This window comes from Elephas maximus, chromosome X (genome assembly GCF_024166365.1).
Source record: "Elephas maximus indicus isolate mEleMax1 chromosome X, mEleMax1 primary haplotype, whole genome shotgun sequence".
NCBI lineage: Eukaryota > Metazoa > Chordata > Mammalia > Proboscidea > Elephantidae > Elephas > Elephas maximus.
In genome coordinates this window covers 157,292,043-157,310,806 of record NC_064846.1, presented here as the reverse complement: position 1 = coordinate 157,310,806, position 18,764 = coordinate 157,292,043, and the positions used below count along the sequence as shown (strand labels likewise).

The following is an 18,764-nucleotide window of genomic DNA, read 5'->3' as shown; positions in this document are numbered from 1 at the left end:
CGAATCCACCGGGCGCTCCTTGGAAACTCTATGGGGCAGTTCTACTCTGTCCTATAGGGTCACTATGAGTCAGAATTGACTCGACAGCAATGAGTTTGGTTTTTTTTTAGAATGACTATTGATATTGAGCATGTTTTCATTTGCTTATTTTCCATTGGTCTATCTCCTTTGGGGCAGTGTCTGTTAAGATCTTTTGCTTTCTTTTAAATTGGGTTACTTGTTTTGTTATTCTTGAGTTTTGAGAGTTCTTTAAATATTCTAAATACAAGCCCTTTGTCATATATATGATTTTTCAAATATTTTCTCCCAATCTGAGGGTCGTCTTTTCATTCTCTTAACAGTGTCTTTCTTAGAGCAAAAGTTTTTTAATGGTAATGAAGTCCAATTTGTCAGTTTTTTTCTTTTATGGATTATGATTTTGGTGTCATGTCTAAGAACTCTTTGCCTAAACCCAAATCACAAAGATTTTCCTCTATGTTTTCTTCTAGAAGTTTTATAGTTTCAGGTTTTACATTTAGGCCTATGATCCAATTTGAGTTAATTTTTGTACAAGGTGTGAGGTAGTGAGGTACGGGTTGAGGTTCATTTTTTGCATATGGATGTCCACTTGTTCTAGCACCTTCTCTGAGAAGACTACCATTTTCCCCATTGAACTGCTTTTAAGGTGCTGACAGTTTTAATTCAATAATTTATAATATGCTTCTTTATAATAATAATTCTACTTATTGTCTCATTATTATTTGTGTTTGTAATCACCTATCTTAAACTCTCCAGAGAGGGTTCTAAAATTTGCAAAGATTTGTAAAAGCAAAATTATTATTTGATTACTTTTAATTAAAAAAATCAATGCAATACCGTATTTTAGGGGTGGAGAGAGAGAAAGTCTGATTAGTCAACTCAACCCAGACTGGCATTTTACAAAATACTGTAGTGAGAAAAATACTGAATCTGTTGACAAAAGACCACGATTCTACTCTGAGCTCAGCCCAACCATATTACATTGGAAAAGTCACATCACTTCTCTGGCTTTTGTTTTGTCACCCATCGAATAAGGGGGAAAGCCAGATAATCTCTCAGGTCTATGCCAACTCAAGTAGCTTTGGTGCTATTAAGTATAGATAGAACCTCAAAAGGGTTAGAAACCATGAATCTCTGACACTTTGTGATATCCGAAGTACCTATTTGTATGTAGTTCTGAGTGCAGTGAGTTCTTATAATGGTGACACAAGCTCAAAATATGGCTGGGAGGTAGGTGATCTCATGACTCTTGTTAAGAATTTAAAGTGCTAGCAGAATGCTTTGTTTTTGTTTTAATAGCTGGACCAAGCAACCCTCTCCCTAGCCGTGAGAGAAGACTACCTTGATAACAGCACAGAAGCCAAGTCTGTAAGTTTTACTCATACCCAACTATGTGCCTTTTCAGGCTGCTGTCGGGTTCATAAGTTGTTCTAAGATCCCCGATTCTTTCCTGGAAATGAGCAGTGTGGGTCTTTGATGACCAAATTCTCAATGCAGGAAGCAAATGCCTTTTATTCAGGCAGATAAATTTGACTCCCTGTCTTCTGGAAGTCTGGGCATAAAGATTGGATAAGCCCTGTGCTCTTGTGCTCAGTGCCCTCATGATATAGCTGAGGAGCCAGCACATCCAAATGAAGCGACCAAGATTGCAGTTATTCCTCCGAAGTGCAGAGAACTCACTATACATTGCAAAAGTAAACGCGTGGGGAGGGATACCCAGTAGACCATTGGTTCTAAAATTTTACTGCCTGAGAGTCACTCGGGAAGCTTTTATTAAATGTAGCTTCTTGGGCAGCAGCCCTGGAGAGTTTATTTAGTAGACTTGAAGTGAAGCCCAGGAATCTGTATTTTTAACACGTGCCCCAGGTTAAAAAAAAAAAAAACCAAACCTGTTGATTCCAACTTGTAGTGACCCTATCAGACCGAGTAGGCTGCCCCATAGGGTTTCCAAGGAGTGCCTGGTGGATTTGAACTGCCGACCTCTTGGTTAGTAGCCATAGCTCTTAACCACTACACCCCGGGGTTTCCCCAGGTTCCCATAAACCCATTGCCGTCGAGTCGATTCTGACTCATAGTGACCCTGTATGACAGAGTAGAGCTGCCTTATAGGGTTTCCAAGGAGTGCCTGGTGGATTTGAACTGCTGACCTTTTGGTTAGCAGCCATAGCTCTTAACCACTACACCACCAGGGTTTCCTTCCCCCGGTTAGTGGAGGGTTAATGAGAAGCAGATGGGATCAATCACGTTAGATTTCTTGGGCTGGCTTGGAAACCTAAGGGTTCCCTGGAGATGGGTTTACAGCTGGTTCATTCCTGACACTTTCAATTTGTTTTGGAGACTTTATTGAACGTCCAAAGGACCCAGGGAACTCTCTGGTTTCCATGCAGCCTGAGAATGCACTGAAATTAGACTGAGATGTGCTGGCCCACAGAAGTCGCTGGTGCCGTGCTGATTCTAACCCCTATACCTAGAAGGCTTTGGAGGGTAGGAAACTATCCAAGAGCCCAGGCAGCTTTATGGCTGAGGACATTCATCAAAGAGGATTGACAAGTTTTCCTTCTTGAAAGTGGACAGAATGAACTTTTACCAACCTGTGTCTGCTGGGGTCACCACCCTCTCAGTAAATTGAAACCTCCTTCTCCCCCTGTAGCCAATTAGTCAAGTCCTATTCATTCTACCTTCAAAAGCTCTCTTCCACCTGGTCCCTCCTTTCTATCCTTACTACATTATATAATGTCCTTGTTAATTCTTGACTACTGCAAGTAGCCTCCTTTCCTTCATTCCATTTCCTTCTTAACACTTGACAAGTTCTCTTCTCAAAGCACAGCTCCCAGCATGCCATTTCCATGCTGCATTTGCTTTTTTATAAAAAATTTTATTTTGTTGTTGTTAAGAATATACACATCAAAACATACACCAATTGAACAGTTTCTACATGTACACTTCAGTGACATTGATTATGTTCTTTGAGATGTGCAATCATTCTCACTCTCCTTTTCTGAGTTGTACCTCCCCCATTAACATAAAATCACTGCCCCCTAAGGTTCCCATCTAGTCTTTTGAGTTGCTGTTATCAATTTGATCCCATATAGTTCTTAAAAGAGCAAAATGCTCAAGGCAGAAATTTTTTACTAGTTAATCTAAACTATTGTTTGTTTTTAAGAAGACTTCAGGGGATATTTTTGTTTAAGGTTTAGAGATTATGTCAGGGCAACAGTTTCAGGGGTTCATCCAACCTTCGTGGCTCTAGGAAGTCTGGAGTCCATGGGAATTTAAAATTCTGTTCTACATTTTCCCCCTTTTGATCAGGATTCTTCTATAGAATCTTGATTAAAATGTTCAATAATGGTAGCCAAGCACAGTAGTCATGGCAAAGGAGGCAGTTGTTCATGGAGGCAATTAGCCGCACATTGCAAACCTTTCTCCTATTCCTGGCTCTCCTTCTTCCTCTGTTATTCCAGGTAAATAGAGACCAATTTTTGTGCCTTGGATGGCCACTTGTAAGCTTTTAAGACTCCAAGCACTATGCAACGAACTAGGTGGTAGAGCAGAAGCACTAAACACATTATTAGACCAATTAACTGGGATGCCCCATGAAACCATGATCCTAAATGCCAAACCAAGGAACCAAATCCCTCAGCAGCTAATCTTTATTTATTTATTTTTTTGTCATTGTGGTAAATATATCTATCACACAACTTTTACCAATACAATTTTTAAAAGTATACAACTTGTTGACAGCAATTACAATAATTGGCTGTGCGACCCTACCCCTTAATCAATGAGGTGTTTCCATCACTGTTAATTCCCGCCTCCCCACTCCGTTTCTCCTGTCCCTGGTAACCATTAATAAATTTTGTTCTCTATATATTTGCCTTTTCTTGTCTTTTTATGTAAGTGAGATCATACAATAATTGTCCTTGTGGGACTGATTTATTTCACCTGTATAATGTCTTCACGCTCCATCCATATTGTAGTATGTATCAAGACTTCATTTCTCCTACTGGCTGAGCAGTGTTCCATTGTATGTATATACCACATTTTGTTTATCCATTCATCTGATGAGGGACATGTAGGTATTGTGAATAGTGTCGCAATGAACATTGGTGTACAAGTCTCTGTTTGAGTCTCTGCTTTCAAGTCGTTTGGGTATATACCTAGGAATGGAATTGCTGGATCATATGGTAGTTCTATTTTTAGTTTTTAGAGGAACCTTGACACTATTTTCCACAACAGCTGTACCATTTTGCATTCCCACCAGCAATACGTAAGGGTTCCAATTTTCCCACTTCCTCACCAACAGTTGTTATTTTATTTTTTTATCTTAGCCATCTTAGTGGGAGTGAAATGGTATCTCATTGTGGTTTTGATTTGCATCTCTCTGGTGATTAATGACACTGAGCATCTTATCATGTGTTTGGTGGCCATTTGAATGCCTTCTTTGATGAAATGTCTATTCAAGTTCTTTGCTTATATTATGATTGGGTTATGTGTCTTTTTGTTGTTGTCAACATTTTATATAAATTTTGGTTATTAGGTTCTTGTTGAATATATGGTTTCTGAAGATATTTTCCTAGTCAGTAGCTTGTCTTTTCACTTTGCATTTGCTCTTAAGACAGAATCTAAATTCCTTAGAGGGAGTTCAAGGGCCTCTTCATGACCTCCCAGACTGCCTTTCCTGTCTCAACTGCTTTTCCTTATCCCCCTCCTCACTATCATGAACCTGTCTTCCACAAATGCTGTGTCCCTGATTTCTCCAGGCTATAATTCTTCCTCTAGCTCTTGGGTTTTCAAACACTTAGTAGCTTTATTAAGGAACAAATTTTGGTCTCTCTAATGCTGTGGCTAGTAATCACATGTTTATCTCCCTTACTGGATCACACACTCTTTGAGAATCAGACTCAAGCATTGTTTAATTTTTCATCTGTATTGTCCCTCCACCCCCCGCATATATACGAAATACCTAGCATGAAACCTTGTACATATATTGAGTAGGCGCTCAATAAATATTTTTTGAATTGAACTGGGAATGGTAAATCTTGTTTCTAACCAAGGCTATTTACAACTTGCTTATTGATTTAACAAAAGTTTATGAAAAGCCTGCTATATGCCAAATCTACCATTGTCTATTTGTCATACTGTGGTGGCTTGCGTGTTGCTATGATGCTAGAAGCTATGCCATAGGTATTTCAAATACCAGCAGGGTCACCCATGGTGAACAGATTTCAGTGGAGCTTCTAGACTCAGTCAGATGGGAAGAAGGACCTGGCGATCTACTTCTGAAAAAATTAGCTTGTGAAAATCTTATGGATAGCAGTAGAACATTGTCTGATACAGTGCCAGAAGATGAGCCCCTCAGGTTGGAAGGCACTCAAAATACAACTGGGAAAGAGCTGCCTTCTCAGAGCAAAGTCGACCTTAATGTCATGGATAGAGTAAAGCTTTTGGGACCTTCATTTGCTGACGTGGCATGAATCAAAATGAGAAGAAACAGCTACAAACATTCATTAATAATCGGAACATGGAATGTACAAAGTATGAATCTAGGAAAACTGGAAATCGTCAAAAATGAAATGGAACACATGAACAATCGATATCCTAGGCATTAGTGAGCTGAAATTTTTTTAATTAAAAAAATAGATTAATAGGACAAAGTATATCTTTAGTACATTTTAGCTTATTTCTGTATGAGGGGAGATTTTCAATCTGGTTTAGATGGTGAAACATCTGGGAATCATGGTGCCTTTTGAGAAACACCATGAAGTTCTGACATATTTACCTCAATCTTGTGAACTAGGAACAGTTTTATTCAAAGGAAGTATGGCATATGTATGCAATATACAGCCACAACCTCAACCACACATGTGAATAAAAAGTTTCTAAGTTACTCCACTAGTCTGCATTTTCTGGAACTTCAATCATTTTGTCATAAGCTAGCACTTCCCACAGCCAAAAAAAAAAAAAAAAAAAAAGCTGTTGCCATCAAAAAATTCCAACTCATAGCAACCCTATAGGACAGAGTAGAGCTGCCCTATAGGGCTTCCAAGGCTGTAATCTTTACGGCCCCCATGTGTCTGTCGGTTTGTTGTACTGTGGGGGCTTGCATGTTGCTGTGATGCTAGAAGCTATGCCACTGGTATTCAGATACTAGCAGGGTCACCCACGGAGGACAGGTTTCAGCTGAGCTTCCAGACTAAGACAGACTAGGAAGAAGGACCTGGCAGTCTACTTCTGAAAAGCATTAGCCAGTGAAAACCTTATGAACAGCAGCGGAACATGTCTGACAAAGTGCTGGAAGATGAGCCCCCCAGGTTGGAAGGCACTCAAAAGATGACTGGGGAAGAGCTGCCTCCTCAAAGTAGAGTCGACCTTAATGACGTGGATGGAGTAAAGCTTTTGGGACTTTCATATGCTGATGTGGCATGACTCAAAATGTGAAGAAAAAGCTGCAAACATCCATTAGTAATCGGAATGTGAAATGTATGAAGTATGAATCAAAGAACATTGGAAGTCATAAAAAATGAAATGGAACACATAAAGATCGATAACCTAGGCATTAGTGAGCTGAAACAGACTGGTATTAGCCATTTTGAATCAGACAATCATATGGTCTACTATGCTGGGAATGACAAATTGAAGAGGAATGACAGTGGATTCATCCTCTAAAGGAATACTTCAAGATCTATTCTGAAGTACAACACTGTTAATGATACGATAATATCCACATGCCTACAAAGAAGACCAGTTAATACAACTATTATTCAAATTTACCCACCAACCACTAATGCCAAAGATGAAGAAATTGAAAAATTTTTACCAACTTCTGCAGTCTGATATTGATCAAACATGCAATTGAGGTGCATTGATAATTACTGGCTATTGGAAACAAAGTTGGAAACAGAGATTGATAGTTTGAAAATGTAACATCGGTGATAGAAATGATGCAGGAGATCACCTGACAGAATTTTGCAAGATCAAAGGCTTATTCGTTGGAAATATCTTTTTTCAACAACATAAACAGTGACTATACATATGGATCTTGGTGGATGGAATACACAAGAACCAAATTGTCTATATCTCTGGAGGAGGTGATGGAGAAGCTTAATATCATCTGTTAGAACAAGATCAGGGGCCAAATGCAGAACAGATCATCAATTGCTCATATGCAAGTTCAAGTTGAAGCTAAAAAAAATTAAAACAAGTTCATGAAAGCCAAGATGTGACCTTGAGTATATCCCACTTGAATTTAAGACCATCTCAAAAATAGATGTGATGCATTGAACACTTAATAGCTGAAGACTGGACAAGTTGTGGATGACATCAAAGACATCATACATTAAGAAAGTGGAAGGTCACTAAAAGACAGAAAATAAAGAAAAGACCAAAATGGATGTCAGAAGAGACTCTGAAACTTGCTCTTGAACATAGAGTAGCTAAAGTGAGTTGAAGAAATGATGAAGTAAAACAGCTGAACAGAAGATTTCAAAGGGTGGGTCAAGAAGACAAAGTAAAGTATTATAATGAAATGTGAAAAGACCTAGAGATAGAAAACCAAAAGGGAAGAACATGGGTGGTATTTCTCAAGCTGAAAGAACTGAAGAAAAAAATCCAACCCTTGAGTTGCAATATTGAACGATTCTATGGGCAAAATATTGAATGACATAGGACACATCAAAAGAGATGGAAGCAATACACAGAATCACTGTACCAAAAAGAACTGGTTGACATTCAACCATTTCAGGAGGTACCATATGATCAAGAACCAATCATACTGAAGGAAGAAGTCCAAGCTGCACTGAAGGCACTGGCGAAAACAAGGCTCCAGGAATTGATGGAATACCAACTGAGGTGTTTGAATAAACGGATGCAACACTGGGGGTGTTCACTTGTGTGTGCCAAGAAATTTGGAAGGCAACTACCTGGCCAACTGACTGGAAGAGATCTATATTTGTGCCCATTCCAAAAAAAGTTGATCCAATGGAATGCAGAAACTATCAACAATATCATTAATATCACATGCAAGTAAAATTATGTTGAATATAATTAAAAAACTGTTGCAGCAGTACATTGATAGGGAACTGCCAGAAATTCAAGCCAGATTCAGAAGAGGACATGGAACCAGGACGTGGAATCACTGCTGATGTCAGGTTGACCTTGGCTGAAAGCAGAAAATAACAGAAGGAAGTTTACCTGTGTTTTATTGACTATGCAAAGGCATTCGACTGTGTGGATCATAACAAATTATGGATAGCATTGCAAAGAATGGGAATCCCAGAACACTTAATTGTGGTCATGAGGAACCTGTACATAAACCAAGAGGCAGTTGTTCAAACAGAACAAGGGGATACTGCGTGGCTTAAAATCAGGAAAGGTATGCGTCAGGGTTGTATCCTTTCAGCATATTTATTCAATATATATGCTGAGCAAATAATCCAAGAAGCTGTACTATATGAAGAAGAACGTGGCATCAGGATTGGAGGAAGACTCATTAACAATACGTGATATGGAGATGACACAACTTTGCTTGCTAAAAGCGAAGAGGACTTGAAGCACTTACTGATGAAAATTAAGGACTATAGCCTTCAATATGGATTACACCTTAACATAAAAAAAACACCCCAAAATCCTCATGACTGGACCGATAAGCAACATTATGTTAAACAGAGAAAAGATTGAAGTTGTCAAGGATTTCATTTTACTTGGATCCACAATTAACACCTGTGGAAGCAGCAGTCAAGAAATCAAATGTTGTATTGAATTGGGCAAATCTGCTGCAAAAGACCTCTTGGAAGTGTTAAAAAGCAAAGATGTCACTTTGAGGACTAAGGTGTGCCTGACCCAAGCCATGGTGTTTTCAATCGCCTCATACGCATGCGTGCTTGCAAAAGCTGGACAATGAATAAGACTGAAGGAGAATTGATGCCTTTGAATTATGGTGTTGGCAAAGAATATCGAATATACCATGCACTACCAGAAGAATGAATAAATCTGTTTTGGAAGAAGTACAGCCTGAATGCTTCTTTGATGCCAGAATAGTAAGACTTCTTCTTGCTTACTTTGGACATGTTATCAGGACGGTCCAGTTCCTAGAGAAGGACATCATTGTTGGTAAAGTAAAGGGTCAGCAAAAAAGAGGAAGATCTTCAATGAGATGAATTGGCACAGTGGCTGGAACAATGGGCCCAAACAGCAACAATTGTGAGGATGGCACAGGACTGGACAGCATTTCGTTCTTTAGTACCTAGGGTCGCTATGAGTTGAAACCATCTTGACAGCACCTAATGACAACAACATCATGCTGAACATGATTCCTTGGATGGTGCAAATCGTTAAGTGCTTGACTACTAAACATAAAGGTTGGCTGTTCAAACCCACTCAGAGGGCCTCTGAAGAAATGCCTGGTGATTTGCCTCTGAAAGGCCACAGCCTTGAAAACCCAATGGAGTGCAGTTCTACTATACACATGTGGGGTTGCCATGAGTCAGAATCCACTCAACAGCAACAATTTGGGTTTTTTTGTTTATGTGCCAAGCGCTGTATAGGTCCTGAAGTCATAAACATAGTAAAAATAGCTTACAGAGTCAAGGTGTATGTTAGGAAATCTTATTCCTATAGCACGATTGTGAGCTCATTTAATACCTGGTTTATTGTGTTCTCACAAATATATCTGAAATCAAAAGTGACCCCCTAATGAGATTCCTTAAGGTCCTTGAAAAATAATATATACATATAGCCCAACAATTGGTTCATGATCACACGGGGAGGAGATTCTATATTTGCTATTTGCTAGTTTTCTTGTCATCATTCCTCTCTTCTCTCCCTTACTTTTCCCCTGAGCTTGGGAGAGCTTTGTGAGTATTGTATAAAACAGAAAAGACACAGGCCTGCAATTTCTGGTCTTTTACTTCTTAGTGTGTGTAGTGTGGGTAAATTGAGCTGGAAAAGAATAAATCACTGTTGCCACTGGTCTTCATGGATCACGTCTCCTGCTTTTAGAAGGTACAGTTCTTTCTCATTATTTTTATTAAAACCTCACTTGCCTTGGAAAGAGGGATTCTGACCTTTAACTTTCTATTTTGGGCTCATTTGGAGATATTTTGTGCATCCATAATACCACCAGTTGTCAGAAAAGTAATTCTCTTGATCTTTGATGGCTGGACATCTCTGTCTCTCATGGGAACAGTACCCAAGTAGCCATTACTCTTCTTTCTCCCGAAGTGGTAGGTCAGTGGTTGGCATTGCATAATGCCTGTACCATACTTTGAGTACAGAGTGAAAATGAGGGACATTTATTTCCACCTGCTGTTTCTGTTTTTGCATGTCTCTAAAACATACTTCCTAATAGGCTGTTGTCATGGTCACTTGCTTCTTTGTCTCTTACAGTATCGGGATGCCCTTTACAAGTTCATGGTGGATACTGCCGTGCTTTTAGGAGCTAATAGCTCCCGAGCAGAACATGACATGAAGTCAGTGCTTAGATTGGAAGTTAAAATAGCTGAGGTAAGTCTTAATCTAAAATATTTTTCTTTTCAATATAAAGACCATTTATCCTGAATGAAAATATAATTGCAACAAAATAATAACATTCTGTGGTATTGCCCTTTGGCTCTAATAGCATCATCTCTGGGAAGTAATAGGAAGAAGAACCATGATGGAAAGAAGAGTTCTTCATTACTTCCACCTCCTTAGTTTAAGCTCATTCAATGCCATATCCTGCTCAGCTGTGGCCAAAGAATAGCAGCGGGAATACCCTCTATGTTTTTCTAGAGAAATTCTCATACAGCTAAAATAGAAGAATAGACATTTGAATAAATCCTAATTGATTTGGCTTGAATGGAAGATTACTTTAATACAGTCTTTTTTTTTTTTTTATATCGTCTTTACATAGGGTCAGTCTGACCTAAGATCTGCCCTCAGGGAAATCTCTCCACCAATATTGGACACAAAATTTGATGTAGAAAGTGTGTAGGGCATGCTAATACACAATTTTAGCTCCCTTTCTGGTACTAAGTTGTACTTATCCTTGTTTTTCATTCTTCTCTTGCCCTACTTTTAATGAATGTCATTGTGTCATGTATGTTTTCATGTAAATCACCTTAAATTCATTCTTTAAGGCTTATGGTGAAGACAAAAAGGTATAAAAACAAACCCGAGGGAGCGTAATGGGAAATCCTAAATGATTAGCTTTGTTCACAGGCCAACTTTTTCTTCTTGGAAACCCAAAGAGAATAACCACCCAGTGCCGTCGAGAGTGGATTCTGACTCATAGTGACCCTATAGGACAGAGTAGAACTGCCCCAGAATAAAATCCCTATATATTCCCAGGACTAGAGGGAACAAATATAGTGAAATCTGCTTGTGGGGATACCCTATAGTAAAACAAAACAAAACAAAACAAAACAAAACAAAACAAAACAAAACAAAACAAAACAAAACAAAACTTTTATCAGGAAACTTTCACATATGAGTTGGTAGTCTTTTATAACAGAAGTTGGTAAAAATCCTCAAGTAAGAGTCCAAATCTTTACTGCTTTTGTATTTGGCAAGGTGGTGGTGGGAGGTTCTGATATGGAGTAGGGGTGAAGGATAAAGGTCAGGAGGAGGAATTTGTCCCTCTCTCTCTGCTGCTGAGATATACATGCATACCTTTCTCCAAACTCCCACTTGCAGTACAAAAAGTTCACTTCTGCATGTCACCTTTGAAGACTTTGTGAGGAATGACGGCTCTCAGGGTCTCCTGTTAGTGCTGTTGCAGATGTTTTGGAGTTAAAGACTATGTCTCTAAGCCATGTCTAGAGTCTAGAGGTTGTCTGGATTCCCCTCTAAGGCAAATAGGAGACCCAGAGCTCTAATTTGGATGGAAACTCTGATAGGGTGAGGAAGGCCTTGCCCTGAGCCAGGGACTTGGACCAAATAGGGAACTAAAAACAGCTGGGCTGAGGCAAGACTGAGAGTTTTCAAGAGGCTAAATGAAGTGACAAATCCTTGGTGGGGAATGGGGTGGGCTGACAGAGAGCTGAAACAGCTCTGAGGCCAAAGGGCTTCAACCTGGGGCTGCAAGCCTGAGAACAGGGAGGAGAAGTGTGGACATTCTCTGAGGCAATGATTCATATAGAGCCAGGAAGCTGTTTGTAAGGAACACGTCATCTTTCCTGTGTAGAGTGTGGCGGGGGGGAGGGGAGGGCAAGGGCACTGAGGTGTTTAGAAAACAGGGGCGGATGCCTGCCACTCAGCACTCTGTGATTTCACCTTGTGGTGTGTGGATTTTTGGTAATGCTCAACTCTGTCTCACACTCCAGGTCACTAGGGACATTCCAAATAAGTGGGACGCATAGTCCTAGAGAAACTTTTGAGGCTGAGAAGACATTGTAGCTTGGACAAGTACAAATAAGTCCTTGTAAATACAGCCATGAAAGTGTGCAATTTAACCAATCTCAGCTAGAGAGATATGTGCCCAAAACTAGGTCTTGTTGATGGAATGGTCCTTGTGATTGGAGCCAAGTAGAATTTACTTGGAAAAGCTTGATAGAGAAAATGAATCTCAGGTAAGGTGTTGAAACATAGTTCAAACCATTGGGATGGTGATGGTGGGATGGGGGTGCAAGGGTATGAGAATCATGTGTGAGATAAAAGGTTGAAGATAGCAAGTTTAATGCAAGGGACTCAGATGGTGGAAGGCCTTAAGTCAAAATCATGATGTGTGTATTGGGAGCTGAATGGAAGTGATTAAGCTGGCCCTTGAGGAAGATGATTAATGCTTCTGTCCTAGTTGTTGTTGTTGTTAGGTGCCCTCAAGTCAGTTCTGACTCATAGTGACCCTATGTACAACAAAACGAAACACTGCCTGGTCCTGCGCCATCCTCATAATCATTGTTATGCTTAAGCCCATTGTTGCAGCCTCTGTGTCAATCCATCTCATTGAGGGTCTTCCTCTTTTTCGCTGACCCTCTACCAAGCATGATGTCCTTCTCCAGGAACTGATCCTTCCTGATAACATGTCCAAAGTATGTGAGATGTAGTCTTGCCATTCTTGCTTCTAAGGAGCATTCTGGTTGCACTTCTTACAAGACAGATTTGTTCATTCTTTTGACAGTCCATGGTATATTCAAATTCTTCACCAACACCACAATTCAAAGGCGTCAGTTCTTCTTTGGTCTTCCTTATTCATCATCCAGCTTTTGCATGCATATTAAAAAACCAAAACCAAACCCATTGCCGTCCAGTCAATTCTGACTCATAGTGACCCTATAGGGCAGAGTAGAACTGCCCCAGGGAGTTTCCAAGGAGCGCCTGGTGGATTCAAACTGCCGACCCCCTGGTTAGCAGCTGTAGCACTTAGCCACTATGCCACCAGGGTTTCCACGTGCATATTAGGTGATTGAAAATACCATGGCTTGGGTGAGGCACACCTGTCTTCAAGGTGACATCTTTGCTTTTTAACAGTTTAAAGAGATTGCTTGCAGCTGATTTGCCCAATGCAATGCGCTGTTTGATTTCTTGACTGTTGCTTCTATGGGTGTTGATTGGTCCAGTGTGAGGATTTTTGTTTTATGTTGTGATGTAATCCATACTTCATCAGTAAGTGCTTCATGTTCTCTTCACTAACAGTAAGCAAGGTTGTGTCATCTGCATAATGCAGGTTGTTAATAAGTCTTCCTCTAATCCTGATGACATGTTCTTCTTCACATAGTCCAGCTTCTCAGATTATTTGCTCAGCGTACAGATTGAATAAGTATGGTGAAAGGATACAACCCTGACGCACACCTTTCCTGACTTTAAACCATGCAGTGTTCCCTCGTTCTGTTCAAATGACTGACTCTTGATATATGTACAGGTTCCTCATGAGCACAGTTAAGTGTTCTGGAATTCCCATTCTTCGCAGTGTTATCCATAATTTGTTATGATCCACACAGTCCAATGCCTTTGCATAGTCAATAGAACACAGGTAAACACCATTCTGGTATTCTCTGCTTTCAGCCAAGATCGACCTGACATCAGCAATGATATCCCTTGCTCTACGTCCTCTTCTGAATCCGGCTGGAATTCCTGGCAGTTCCCTGTCGATGTACCGCTGCAACTGCTTTTGAATGATCTTCAGCAAAATTTTACTTTTGTGTGATATTAATGATATTGTTTGATAATTTCCACATTCAGTTGGATCACCCTTCTTTGGAATAGGCATAAATATGGATCTCTTCCAATCTGTTGGCCAGGTAGCCATCTTCCAAATTTTTTGGCAGTGAGAAGTGAGCTGCAACCGTTTGTCGAAACTTCTCAATTGGTATTCCATCAATCCCTGGAGCCTCGTTTTTCGCTAATGCCTTCAGTGCAGCTTGGACCTCTTCCTTCAGTACCATTAGTTCTTGATCGTACCCTACCTCCTGAAATGGTTGAACATCGACCAATTCTTCGTGCTATAGTGACTCTTTGTATGTATTCCTTCTATCTTCTTTTGATGCTTCTTGCATTGTTAAATATTTTCCTAGTAGAAACCTTCAATATTGCAACTCGAGGCTTGAATTTTTTCTTGAATTCTTTCAGCTTGAGAAATGCCAAGCGTGTTCTTCCTTTTTGGTTTTCTATCACCAGGTCTTTGCACATGTTATTATGTTACTTTGTCTTTTTGAGCCACCCTTTGAAATCTGTTCGGCTCTTTTACTTCATCATTTCTTTCATTTGCTTTAGCTATTTGATGTTCAAGAGGCAGTTTCAGAGCCTCTTCTGACATCCATTTTGGTCTTTTCTTTCTTTCCTGTCTTTTTAGTGACCTCTTGCTTTCTTCAAGTATGAGGTCCTTGATGTCATCCTGTAACTCGTGTGTTCTTAGGTCACTAGTGTTCTTGAGAGGGTCTCTAAATTCAAGTGGGACATACTTAAGGTCATACTTTGGCTCTGGTGGAGTTCTGCTTTCCTTAGATTAGATTCAACATGATGGATGCTAGGGGCTTAGATTTGGTGTTGGCAAAATGGATGAATATTTAAAATGGAAAGTGTGTGAAAAGTCAGGGCTGGGGATGTGGATTTTGAAATGGGTGTCTAGGTGGTAATCGAATCCATACCGTCAGTAGTGCTACTTGAGGAATTTCAAGTCCAGAAAACCAGTAGGGGTGAGGGAAAAAATGAGGGTGAGAGGTGTTGACAAAATTATGGGTAGCAGTGACATCCTGATAGTCTACTGTTCTTCAGTGAAGATTTGACCCACTTTAGGGATAAAGGAATCATCTTGTGGTTCATGAAATTTTGAGGTCATTATCTGGAGACCACAGGTAAAAGTTGGATCTTTGCCTCAATCATCTAACTTCAGTGTAACTGTCAAAACCTGACCTGCAATAGTTTTTGCCTGCAGGCATTATAGATGAGGCAAGGATTCCAGATAGTTCAATTTGCACTAGGGAGGATAGTTCACACTGAACAAGACATGAAAATTTCTTTTTTACCCTTAATCTTAACCCTGCCTAAAGTGATGTCTTTTTTTTCTCCACAATTGAACACTATACCAAAGTGTTAAAAAAACTTTATAATACTACGCAGATGTTTTTATCACTTGTAGAAAGTAGTTGTGCAGTAAGAAATGGTCTATTGGAAACAATAACCAAAGTCTCTTTCCAACAGATAATGATTCCACATGAAAACCGAACCAGTGAGGCCATGTACAACAAAATGAACATTTCCGAACTGAGTGCTATGATACCCCAGGTTGGTAAAAACTATCCAGGAAAGTCTGTCTTAACTGGTCATTGTACAAATGATTGCATTTTACATGTTTAAATTTTTGACTTGTAAAACCAACCTGCCTTTTTGGCTATTATCATCTTTGTTAATGATCACATATTTTGTCCCTTTTCTGTGCATCAATAAGGAATGCTTTCTGTTTCCAACAATAGCTTAAAAACTTAAAGCCTGTTTTCTTATTTGACAAAAATCTAAACATAGGTGATTGTTGATACTGATTCACCTGTTTAACAATGTCAAAGACCCAAGTTCGTTCTTTCTTCTCCACGCTCCTTAGTGTGTTGGTTTTTTGACTTCATGTTTGATGACCCATGGTTGCAAGATGGCTACCATAGCTCCATCTATCACATTTGCCATCAGGGAAGGAAGAAAGGGGAAGGGCCAGTGATGGCATGTCCAACTCTTTTTATCAGGATAAACAAAAGCCTTTCCAGAATATCCCCAGATTTCTTCCCTTTATTTCTTTCTGAGAAGAATTGGGCCATGTGACCACCCTAACTACAGGAGAGGCTAGGTAAGTAACTGGTTCCTCATTTCAATAGTGGAGACAGGCAATAGAGCAAAGATGGGAAATTACCTTTAGGGTAGCCAATCTAAGATAGTGATGCTTTGAAGAATGGAGACATGTTACCTTTTGTTGCTTCCTGTGTTTAGAAAGGCCATGTCAGAGAGAAGACCAGTACTGTACTGGGGCTTCTGCATCTGTGTGTATGCCAGTAAACAAATGAGGGAGTGTGAGTGAGTGAATGAGAGAGAGAATACGAGAATGTACAAGTGCGCACACATGTGCTCTAGTGCAAGAAGGGAGGAGGGAGAGCACAAGACAGGGAGACTACAGGAAGGAGGGAGGGAGAGTGCAGGAGGGAAGAAGGAGAGAAGGAAAGGGAGCAAGTGTGCATATTACTGTGTGAGTGTTTGTGTTATCCATGCGTAGAAGATACCAGAACACACGTTGCACTTATGATTAAGGCAATAGATCTGGGTGGCAATGATCAGGAGTTTATTTTCCAGATTTGAGCAGTTGCATCTTTAGCTAATTATTTGGTCTGAAATAATGAACAATAGGTTATGTCCAACCTACTCTATTTGCCTTTCTTCTCACTTGCTCCCTTAGTTTCCTAGGGCTACTATAGCAAAATACCACAAACTGGTCGCTTATAAGGACAGGAATTTAATGTTTCACAGTTCTGGAGGCTAGAAGTCCAAATCTATGTATCCACCAGGTCTTGCTCCCTTTGAAGGCTGTAGGGGAAGATCCATTCTTATTTGGTTAATGAGGTGTTTTTATTTCTTTAACACACACTAGTTGTTGTTAGCTAATGTCAAGTCAACTCCAACTCAAGGTAACCCCATGTGTGCAGAATAGAGCTACTCCATAGGGTTTTCAAGGCTGTGATCTTTTGGAAGCAGATTGCCAGGCCTGTCTTCCAGGTGCTTCTGGGTGGATTCAAATCGCCATCCTTTTGGCTAGTAGTTGAGCACTTAACCATTTGCGCTGCCCAGGGACTCCTGGGAAGATCCTTTCTTATCTCTCCCAGCTTTTGGTAGGGCCAGGCATTCCTTGGCTTATAGTTGCATCTTCACATAGCTGTCGTCCCTTTCTCTCTTCTCCTCTTTATAAGGACACCACTCATATTGGATTAGGATTCACCCTCCTCCAGTATGACCTCATGTTAATTTAACAGATAATATCTTCAAAGACCCTTTTTCCAAACAAGGTTGCATTTATACGTACGAGGGGTTAGGATTTCAAAATACCTTTTGGGGGGACACAATGCGATCTGCAACACTGCCTAAGAGAGGTTGTCTCACTCTCATTTTTTCTCTCCTCAGTTTGACTGGCTGGGCTACATCAAGAAGGTCATTGACACGAAACTCTACCCTCACCTGAAGGACATCAGCCCCTCAGAGGACGTGGTTGTCCGAGTCCCACAGTACTTTAAGGATTTGTTCAGGATCTTAGGCACTGAGAGGAAGAAGTAAGAACTGTCATGTGAATTTTGCTGAGACTTTTGTTTCTCCTTTAAATTATAAGAGTCTTCCTTCTCATGTCCTTTGAAAAAATTTTTTTTTCCAATTTTTTTCTTTTAGCATACTTTAGATGAAGGTTTACAGAACAAACTAGTTTCTCATTAAACAGTTGATACATATACTGTTTTATGACATTGGTTAACAACCCCACGACATGCCAAAACTCTCCCTTCTCAGCTTTCCCGACCCCTCCTGCCTTCTAGTCCTTGCCCCTGGGCTGTTGTACCCCTTTAGTCTTGTTTTATTTTATGGGCCTGTCTAATCTTTGGCTGGGAAAATGTTTTTTAAAAAAGTTACATCAAAGGAAACACAGGGAAAATCATGGTGCTCTTTGTGACAAATTGGCCCAAACCATTGTCTGGTATAATTTACTTGCTGCAATGAAAACAAATACACAATATTCCGGCCCCTTATATCTGTTCTTTCTCCATACTGTTCTCTCTGAGGGCCTAAATTGTTTATCAGTTATGGGAACTAGGAGTATAATGATGTTATTTTCTGAAATTTCTACATGAATATCTTCTTTTTTTTCCAGTTCCTTTTTGGTCTTTAGCTGCCTTTTTTCTGGTTTCTTTTTTAGCCAGTAAGTCACTTTGTGGCAATAAACCAAAATATCTACATTGAACAGATATAAGACCACTAGGAGAAGTGTAGAAAAATTGCACTAATGGAACAACTTCAGGAACTGTCAGGTTTTTCTCATTTTAAAGAATGTTTAAAATTTATTGCTCTGATGCTTTAGCACTACAGAGAAAGAAGTCCCAGAAATCCCGAGGAAAGAGAATGTTACATGTTTATTGAGCCATTCATATTTGACTCCAGAGAATGAAGCACAGAAAGGTCAACTAGTTGACAAGGACAATTTACTAAGCTAATTGCTGGGCCAGGGTTACAAATCATATTTTCTTATTTGGACTCAGACAAGGCTATGTTGCCAGGAGGTATGTACAAGAGTCGTAGGAATAAATTAAACATCCATCCTC

At 39.9% G+C, this 18,764-nt stretch overlaps 1 protein-coding gene across 3 annotated transcripts in view; it reads left to right on the top strand.

Moving 5' to 3' along the window:
- The window catches only part of PHEX (phosphate regulating endopeptidase X-linked), a 243,611-nt gene that overhangs the window by 79,683 nt on the left and 145,164 nt on the right, over positions 1–18,764 (top strand). For all 3 annotated transcript variants that reach the window (XM_049871405.1, XM_049871406.1, XM_049871408.1), the window contains 4 exons: positions 1,318–1,386; positions 10,402–10,518; positions 15,631–15,714; positions 17,584–17,729. In XM_049871405.1, coding sequence (XP_049727362.1) covers positions 1,318–1,386; positions 10,402–10,518; positions 15,631–15,714; positions 17,584–17,729 — 416 coding nt within the window. The remainder of the gene's footprint in view (positions 1–1,317; positions 1,387–10,401; positions 10,519–15,630; positions 15,715–17,583; positions 17,730–18,764) is intronic.